General features: G+C 38.6%; 1 protein-coding gene across 1 annotated transcript in view; it reads left to right on the forward strand.

The window, feature by feature from the left end:
* The window catches only part of LOC120109152 (synaptotagmin-5-like), a gene marked incomplete at its 5' end in the record, with an annotated part of 32,131 nt that extends 23,320 nt beyond the window's left edge, over nt 1–8,811 (forward strand). The window contains 3 exons of the mRNA XM_039122900.1: nt 399–624; nt 5,580–5,747; nt 7,829–8,811. Of these exons, the coding sequence (XP_038978828.1) occupies nt 399–624; nt 5,580–5,747; nt 7,829–8,233 (799 nt within the window). The remainder of the gene's footprint in view (nt 1–398; nt 625–5,579; nt 5,748–7,828) is intronic.
* Nucleotides 8,812–10,248: the final 1,437 nt, after the last annotated feature.

The raw sequence follows: 10,248 nt of genomic DNA on the forward strand, positions 1-10,248 counted from the left end.
TGAGCAGGTAGGGGAGTGGGTAGACGTTGCAATACATTTCCTTTATTATTTAGATTTATAACATTGGTTCAATGTTATCCAAATTAGAGATAGGTCTACCATATGGTCTTCGGATATTGTGCTCTTATATTGCTATTGTGTGCTATTGAATTATATGTAAATTATGTAATGTATATGTGCATGTGAATATATATATTTATGTACCTGCATGCATAGCACAGTTGAATGTGTGCATTTGTATTTCAGCTTTGACAAACCAGTTACATCTAATTTTTGTTAATATTAGTGACAGTTATCATAGTAAGACTTTTCATTTTGAGGAATCTCCTTTGAGAGACTTTGCTGCTATGAAGCTCACAATGTGGATGATGATATAATATTATGAATGTTTTTTGCAGCGAACTGGAGCTTAAACCACAGGGAAAGCTTACATTGACTGTCGTGAAAGCAAATGGTTTGAAAAATATGGAAATAATTGGTAAATCTGATCCTTATGTGGTTCTGTCTGTACGCCCCATGTTCAAGGTTAAAACAAAAGTAATCAACAACAATCTTAACCCTGTATGGAACGAAACATTTGAGCTGATTGCCGAGGATAAGGAAACACAATCTGTTATTCTTGAGGTACAGTCCACTTCTAGCATTAATTCATTTCTTAATAACCCTTTTTTTTTTGCTTTAGTTCATTTATTTTGTAATTTTTATTTTATTTTTTGCAAGAAGGGTCATTTCATTTTCACTGTTTTCAAATAAATTTGTAGAAGATGTATCTATTAGAGCCTTCTAAATAGAACTTGATTGCAATTGTTAGAAACAAGGTTTGTCGTACCAGTCACCAACACACAATATGCCTCACCATCTTGTACCATACCATATACTGATATTACAATAAGATGGTACAGGTATGGGTCCAGTACCGAGATGACAAATGTTAGTTAGAAATTTTGGTAGGAGATTGCTGATTGGTATCTTCTGTTCAGTCAAGATAAGAACTTGGTTCCAGACTTGGTATATGATGTCTCAAATAGTTTTATATAAGGTTCAAGATCTTGTTTAACTTTACATTTTACGGTCAATAGAAAATTCTTGTATAGGGTGTAACTGGTTATTGAGATTTTCAAAAGCAATGTTACGTGTCTCTCTGTTCTCCAAAATAGCTTTATATGAAGGCACCAAAAATTAAAATAATATTGTGCATAAAGTTTCTTTTTTGTGGCACCTAACTTAATCTTCTGAAATTTTTCTTAGAAAAACTTATGGAAGTAAACATGATTTGCCCCTCTGCAAGTATAGGTATAGGAAAGGCTGCAAATGGGTCGGGTTGACCCATGACCCGACCCGACCCGACCCGTTTTGGAGGACCCGTGGTGCTGCGTTGGGTCCTAAAATTAGACTTGTTTCATTTTCTAGGTCGGGTATGGGTTTACTGAATTCAGACCCGACCCGACCTGACCCATTTGAAGTTTAAGTAATTTTGGATTTTCAATCCTACGACCCGATCCGAATCTATAAAATTATTTGGGCCCGTGGGGGTGCAAACAAATTTTGAAACAATGGATGGGTTGACCCGAACTGGACCCAACCCAGATCCGAATCGGATCCGAATTTTTTGGGTTAGATCCGGGTTATACATGGACCCAATCCAACTTGAATGACCCATTTGGTCAAAAATTGTAGTGGTGGACTCGACCTGACCCAATCTTCTATTGGGTTGGGTTTGGGTCCAAAATTAGGACTCGAACAAGGAACCGAGTTGAGTCGGGGTCACTCATGACCAGACCCGACTCGACATATTTGCACCCCTAGGTATAGGATCGCTTCCGGCAAAATTTGTTTATACATGGGATTTATACATATAAGCTTATTTAGAAGATTCGGAGGGGCTAATTTCCACCTCTCTACCCTATACGCACCCCAATCTCAGAGGCTGATTCCAACCGAAATCGAACCCCTTCCCCTTTGCCCAAATGGCAAGGGGTGTTACATTTTGTTGTGGTCATGTAATTTTGAAATATCTATGCAACTGTCAGAAATACAGGGGCATTTTAACCTAAGGGGATTGAAAGTTGTTCAGGCATTTCTGTTTAAACTTTATTGTAACTTTCAAGTATGATAGGTATAGGTTGGGACCGTTGGGCAGTATAAATCACTAAGATTGTGTTTTGAGTTGTATAAAGGATATTGCTTATATAATCAGATTTTATGTAGAATATTAATGAAATTTCTGTTTTCCTTTTATCGTATTGTGCAATACCTAAAACAAGTTTTGGGCTTGCAGCCCTTGGTAAGGCCTAGTTTCATGGTGGCTCGAGACCATTAAATATCATTTGCTATTTTGTTTCTATTAATGGTTTCCATTAGTTCATGTTATTTTGCCGTTTCTTGTCAAGTGCTACAAGCTTACAACAATCATAGTTTAAGTTCAGGATAATCTCTTTTTTCAAAAAGAAAAAAAAAAAAGGATAAACCAGCAAACAATTCAAATCAGCCGTCACCTTCATATCATGCTAAACCCCTAGACTGTCCTACATCAACTAGTGTATTATGACAACACTTTTAAAAGTAAAATATAATTTTTTCAAAATTTTAGATTATATATTGTTTAATAGGTCTGCTACCTGTTCAACTTTGAGTTATTCAGTTGTCATTTGACTTTGCAAACTTTCTAAGTTTGAAGCTTGGATTTCTTTACAAAACCCTTACTAAGTTATTAATTTAGATAAATGCAGATAAATATAGTTGTTCATAGTTGTTCGCATATCTTGGTATTGTATATTATTGGAAGCAGCTAGCTTCTTATGAATATAAGAAATATAAAAGGCTATAATTTTGCAACCAATCTTGTAGAGAAATTTCATTTAATACACCTTGGAGTTGATGACATACTTTGAGAAATAAAAAGTTCTTTGGTCTTTTTGATAAGAAGCAACCTCGATGCCCAAGAAATACTTTGGTTTACCTAGATCCTCTTATATCAAAAACACTAGATAAAAAATTCTTTGCATTGATGATTGGCTTAGAATATTATGTAAAAACAATATTTTCAGCACACACAATGAAAACTGTGATATAGACTTAGCAATGTGAGGATCAAATATTGAATGATCATAGACACTTTTTTGAAATCCAATTGAAATGGAGAATCATTCGATCTCTCAAACCAAGTCCAAGGAAGTTGTTTAAGTCCATAAAGAGTCTTATTTAAAAGACATATATGACTAGCCAGTTATATTGGTGGTAACTCCAAAAATGTCTCCTTTTGAGGATACGAATGAAAATGTATTCTTCATAGGTAGTATAATGGTCAAGAGCTACAAACAAATATATGATAGGACCCAAAACAGATTTCAGAAGTTCTATGGTATTCTAGTTCAACCTGGGCAATCCTTTTACCACTAGGTGAGCCTTTTACCATCAACTAGACCATCAGACCAAAATATAGCCTGCAACCAACCACATTACCACCAGAAGGTAATAACTTGTTAGACGAAATTGCGCTATAACGCGATTTCATCACTCCAACGAAGAATCTACCGCAAACGAGATTTAACCTATCTTAAAGCTTCTTTTTTATTAGAATATTGAGGGTTTTTTTTGTGGAAGTACCCCTTTTTTTCAAAATATCCTCAATCTATAGATTCAATGTTATGGTATTATACCCCCCTTCGGCCTCTGGCCTCGTCCCCCTCGGGGGGATATCCGGTCCATAAATGGACCTGTCACCTGGGAATTGGTCGTTACCCCCCTTCGGCCTGTGGCCTCGTCCCCCTCGGGGGGATTAGTTTGTTCCGAAGTTTCTCCGATCGGAGTTGTGTCGGAGAAACTTCCTTCCTTATCCCTAAAGTTTATAGTCCGTTACCCCCCTTCGGCCTGTGGCCTCGTCCCCCTCGGGGGGATATCCGGTGAATAAGTCTACCTAGAAGGGGGGTAACGAAAATCCATCTCTATATCCATAACATTCAATGTATATGTAACCTTTGAGGGTACTGAAAGAGAAGATATGGAAGCAATATAGAGGTTAAAGGAAGAGGATAAGACATGATAAGAAACAAAACAGTCAACTGGATTTCTAGTGCTTAACCCTTTGTGAAGAGCAATTTGGAGAGCAGCTGAAGGAGGATTTGATGGAAGCAACACAAAAGGCTGTTTTGGTAACATCCGAATGAAGATAACTAGGTGGGGGATTGGCTTGCCTTAACAGGCAACTCACAGGCATGGTGGTGCGACATGGGGATCCATGGGAGCTGGTCTGCTATCAAGCAAATTGTGTATGTAGATGCCCAAAGAAGGGTAGTAGAGTTGGATTGGAAGAGGGAGGGAAGTTCCAGCTTTATAGCTTTCCAATTATTGTTGTGGGAAAAGGTGGCTATTTGCACTTATTGAATTTTAGTGTGGAAGGGAGGTGGGTTCAAAGACCAAAACCATATCCTTAATGGAAGAGTTTTCATGAGACTTATCTAGTAATGTCGTAGTGAGGTCAACAATGAAGTTGCAGGGAGGGTATGGCAATAGGGTTAGGTGGAAGCTTGGTAAACATAGGTGGTGGTTGAATTAGATGACTGACTTATGCATATCATGCTGCTAGTAGCCATACACTAGCAAACATAAAAATTTATTCATTAGTTTGTTCATTGTTCAGAATCTTCAGATCAATGTTTTAAAAACTAGTATTGCAGGGCTTACCAGATTTCTGAAAAACCAGTATGGTACTGGGTATGAGCACACAACAAGGGACTGCATCAGCACACTATATGCCATCGCCAGTGCCAGTTTTCTGCCGGAATGGTATGGTACAGCTTGTACCATTCCGTTCTACAGTTTTTAAAACCTTGGTCAAATGAATTTTAGATATTTCATAATTGTGTATGCACAGGTTTTAAAGTTTAAACAAATGAATACAGTTTTTAAATTAACATGTATAAATTTAACATTAAATATTATCCTATATATATGTGTGTGTTTATCATTGTTTAACATGTGCATTTTATTAACTTGTCAAATAAACTAGTATTACACATAAGTTTATGCGTGTATAGAACAAGTAAGCTCAAAAAATTTAGGATAAAATCCATAGGGGGCATGTAACCATGCTATCATATTATAAACATAGTAATGTGCTATTACAAATTGTCGATCCTCTCAGAAGCTCATATTTAGTAGCATATTAGAAACATTGAAGTTGCTAATGGGATGTGAGGGACCTTTTCATGGATTTGTAAGAACAAAATCAACTACAAAAGCATCATCATTTGATCATGCAGCCAAAAATTTGAACCATCATTTTATTATATGGTCATCAAAAAACGTTTGATTGTCCTGTGCAAACTACAAAATAGCTGCACAAAGGCCCTGCATAGGATGCATGGTAGAAATGGATCCATCGAGCTGACAACAGGCAAATGGCATCAGCCTTGTTACTTATCCTATGATATCTTAGTTTCCAGCTCAAACTGGTTGTACTTATTTATTTAAAACTTTTTACATCTTTTATACCATAACTTCTCAATGCAATGAATCAAGTTACTCTTCTTTTATTTTTGAATCTAAAATCAGCTCAAAGCTAACCTCTCCTATTACAGGTTTTTGATGAAGACAACCTTGCACAAGATAAGAGATTGGGTGTAGCCAAGTTAGCTTTGATTGACTTGGAACCTGAGACTAATAAGGAATTTGATATGAGGCTGCTACCCTCACTAGATACACTAAAGATTAAGGACAAGAAGGACAGAGGAACTCTTACAATAATGGTCAGTGATTTCTAATTGCCCTATATATTTTTTGTCTCTTTGCATTTTTTTAGTTGAAACAAAGGTTCGCCGAACCAGTACCGAAACCTGTATCGGTCGGCATCCGGTACGGGTCGGTACCGGTTCAAACCAAGTCGAACCGGATGGAACCATCCAGTTCCGTCCGATTCTGGCCAGTTCCGACCGATTCCGGCCTCCTAGGGGCCTAAACCATTTTCTACTGCCGAACCGACCCGGTCAGAGACCCGGTAGGCTCGGTTCGGTCTGAACCAGCCAGTTCGGCTCAATTCAGCTTTTTTTGGTTGAAACCATCAATTTTGAGAAATCACAATGTTTACATATTTATGTGCTTACCAACAATTGTGCCTATTATTTTTTATTCTTTAACAAAAATGTTGGTATACTGAGGTTTATGAGTCTGACAGAATGGCATCATAAGTAGTCATGCAAGGATCAAAGTCCAAAGTTCCAAACACTGGTATCCGGGTTGGTATTATGCCTGGACGAGGTGGACCGGGATGGATTGGAATAAACATTAGCACAAGAATGAATTAGAAAAATTGGAATGAATAGGAAAAAAATTAAAAAAAATGGTTTCCCAAGGTTCCATGTTATCCCAAGTTTTGAAATGTAACTGTCCTGTTCTATCCCAGCCAGCATTAATCAGGAAGTCAGGATGTGCCGGATTATGTCTTGGATACTGTTTTCTCATTCGAACAGTATGGTACCAGCAGGATGCACCTCGATGCACCAATGTTAGATAGTGAGGCTTGATAGGGACTATGTCTAGAGTAATGTAAGAGTAAACCCCTGCAGCATTATTTCCTCACAAAAGTGCCTTCATGCAAGCCGATCCTAATGCTTCCTAATTATGCATCTTCTTTCACTGAAATAATGGAATTTTACTCTTGGAAACTTCTAGGTACAACAATGGCACTATCAGGGCATGAGGTATATGGCATCTTAAATTATTTGGCACATAAAAGTATCCTCTAGTGGGTGATATTTGTAGGTCAAGCCTGACGATGTCTGAATCATCCTTGTATTTGAGGCCTTTGTACAGAAAATATAAGAAAGTTATTTGTCATTTTGTCTGGTTAAGCTAAAAAGGGATTGATGTCTCAGTGATTGGGAGAATTAATGTAACAATTGCTGATTTGAAGTATGATGCAACGTCATGCCATGTTGGAGAGTGAAGCCACTGCTTTTTTTTTTGTTTGTATGCTTGAAGGTGCACCCGTACATCACAAAGTTGAACAAGCTATTGAATTTCAAGTTCAAATATTACAATATACTGTGGAGCTTACCAAGTCAGAATTTTTGCAAAAAAGACCCAGCATAGTTGATTAAAATATTATGCTAGGAAACATCATTGCTTGGAGATGCAGTATATTTTATGCTACTGACACTCAAGCCAACATGTGGTACGACTGCTTCTAGTCATTCTGATGCTATTTCTCTACAGGTTTTGGCGTGCCTTCATCATGTTACCATTTTTCCTTGAGCATCGATGTGGCACTTTCTATCTTGGCCACAGAATTTGTCATTGTAATTTAGTAATGGCAACAAAAACAAGAGCCTGGGTAGAAATTTGAACAGGTTTATATAGAATGATTATTTCAATAGACATCAATGTGGATTGCCACATGGAAATGATTCAGTAAACCACACAGTTTCTTTTCTCCAATTAAAAGGTCCATGTCAAACGAATAGTTGCCAAGGTAAAGAATAAGAATACAATCAACCATAGACACACACACACACACACACACACACACAGAGACAGAGAGAGAGGGAGAGGCAGAGCCTTACTATGGAACAGTTTTCTATTTTAGCATGCATCAGTATTCGTTCGATTCAGTGTCTTTGTTTGCCTCTCTCTTCACTCTTTTGCTAAATTCTATGTTATTTTACTCTGACAAATTCTATTTCCATTGTTCAAGTGTGTTCAATGAATTAAATGGAATTTGATGCCGCCATGTACAAGCCCACTAGCATTCTGTTCAGTTTAGCAGTTCTATCTGCCTGTTTTTGTGTCTCTTTGAATATTTTCTGATGTAGAGTTATTGTGAGTCTTGCAGGTAATGTATCATCCATTCACAAAGGATGAACAACTACAGGCCGTGGAACAAGAGAAGAGGACTTTGGAGGAGAGGAGGAAAATGAAGGAGGCAGGAATGATTGGGAGCACGATGGATGCGCTTGGTGGGGCAGCATCCTTGGTTGGGTCAGGGGTCGGGCTGGTGGGTACGGGGATTGGGACTGGTGTGGGGTTGGTAGGTTCGGGCATTGGAGCTGGTGTTGGCTTAGTAGGTTCAGGCATTGGAGCTGGTGCAGGGCTGGTGGGAACTGGACTTGGTGCTGTGAGCAGTGGTCTGAGCAAAGCAGGAAAGTTCATGGGTAAAAGTGTGGCAAACCAGTTCAGCAGTGCTCGGAGGAACGGTAGCAGCTCCCCGGCAGGACAGGGAGAAGGAAATGGAAGCTAAGCTGGCCAGCTCACACTTTTTTTTTTTTAAGCTGAAAACGTACCATACATAACGTGTATGGATACAACCAATAAAACCAGAAAACAGAACATCACGGAGAGCAGTAGGCAGCTCCGAGTCTCCTTCCCAAAGGTGATCCCCGTGTGGTTAGCAACAAAAGAAGCAACTCAGTCTGTCGTCCCGTTGGCCTATCTGAACACGTCTCGTCTGAAGCACCAGTCCGTCAGCAACTATGGACCGAATATCTCTCACTAGCGGGTGGTAGCCGCCGACCCATCCAGAAGTCTACAGGATCCACTCAACAACCGTCGCAGAATCATCCTCCAAGAGGACGTGTCGCCCCGCAGGGCACCAACCCGGCAGCTCACACTTCTTGACTGGTTCACTTTGTATCTTTCTCAATTTCTGTGCTTTTTATGTTTGACGTATGCGAGTACGTTGATAGAGCAGTAAGAATGCTCGAGTGGTTTCTCTGTTCTTTATTGGATTACATTCTGTGCGAACCATTTGATGTTTTGAGAGACTCATGTCAGCTAGATCCATCCTTCAAGACAGGCTCAGATAGAAAAAAAAAAAAAGAGATGCATGATAGAATGCGCAAGCATGCAAGCATCTTTGTTGCTTTAGGGTTCGGATTCAGCGCCCAAAAAATTGGAGGGAAAAAAAGAAGAAAAAAATTCTGCACTTCCAATAGATTTATGTTCTACTTCATCAAACATGAAACATTCTAACGTAATCGCAGTGACGTAAAGAAAACAGGTTGATAACTGGGAAAAAAAAAGCGAGGATGGAGGGAGGGATGGCCCACACAAAGCAGCGCGGCATTGTCTTAAATAATTGCTACAGAGCCTTGCCTGAATGCGTCATGACTTAATTAAGTTGTAGTAGGGCTGCAAAGATGTGAAAACTTTGAGACTTTGCCTTCTTGGAAAGGGCAGACTCAATTTGCTAGATGATGAGGACCTTCCATCATGATATCACTCCATACAAGTGGCACCACTTGTGCAAGGCTTTGTAAGCAGTTTGGGGACTGATGGTGGCTTTACATGATACTAGACGCTTGCAGCTTGTTTCGCCCAAGGCCTAAATAGGTATGGATATCAATATCTATATTACATCACTATTCATATAAATACACATAAATATAAAATAATGTGAGAAAAATACGACGGTCATTGTAATATGTTATTGGCTATTATGGCAGTCCATGTAAATTATAATCATTATTTTTCTTGTGCGTTTCTATTGATAAAATATTTTTTTCAAAATTTATTTATTTATTATCAATTCCTCTAGAAATAATTGTACAGACCAGCAGTTATTTTTCAAGTATTCTGTTATTTTCTTTTATAACACCATTATAATGGTTGTTCCAACAGTGATTAATATAAAAAAATTCAAATTATGCTCCTTGAGGTAAATAACAACCTTATAAGCATAATAATGGCTGATAACGGTTCCGGTGAGGTATTGCGATAACGGCACAATGCATTACTTAACCTTGATATATGTTGGTCTGAGATGCCCCCCCCCCCCGGGGGGAATCAGACCTCAATAAAAAATATAATGGAGTAATTAAGCGACCACTGAATAAAGATAAAAGGACTTCTGTCGTACATCTAATTATCGATTTTAACCTTTTACTTGCATGATCAAGATTCCATCAATTTCAGAAGTATGTGCATTTATCACCAGCCACCAAAAGACGATCATAATACCTTACCGCTACAAAATTATAACCCCTTGCTTTTATTATAGCTCTCCATTGCAAGCCAACTGAAGCAAGCAATTAGCTGCATGTGACTCTAGGGCTGTGCTTGAATTGGTAATCGGGTTTATCAGGATAAGAAAAACTTATCTGGGTGGTTGAGTTTACACCAGGTTTAGCAGGTTCAAACCTTACCCTCTGTTTCGAAAAACATGCTATATTTCCCCAGTCGCTGATTATACTTGCCGCGTTATTGTGTTTGGATGCTAACCGGGAATAACAACTGTTGTTTGGACGTTCCTCGCAA

The sequence above is a fragment of the Phoenix dactylifera genome, unplaced genomic scaffold, assembly GCF_009389715.1.
Source record: "Phoenix dactylifera cultivar Barhee BC4 unplaced genomic scaffold, palm_55x_up_171113_PBpolish2nd_filt_p 001864F, whole genome shotgun sequence".
In the NCBI taxonomy this organism is placed as follows: Eukaryota; Viridiplantae; Streptophyta; class Magnoliopsida; order Arecales; family Arecaceae; genus Phoenix; species Phoenix dactylifera.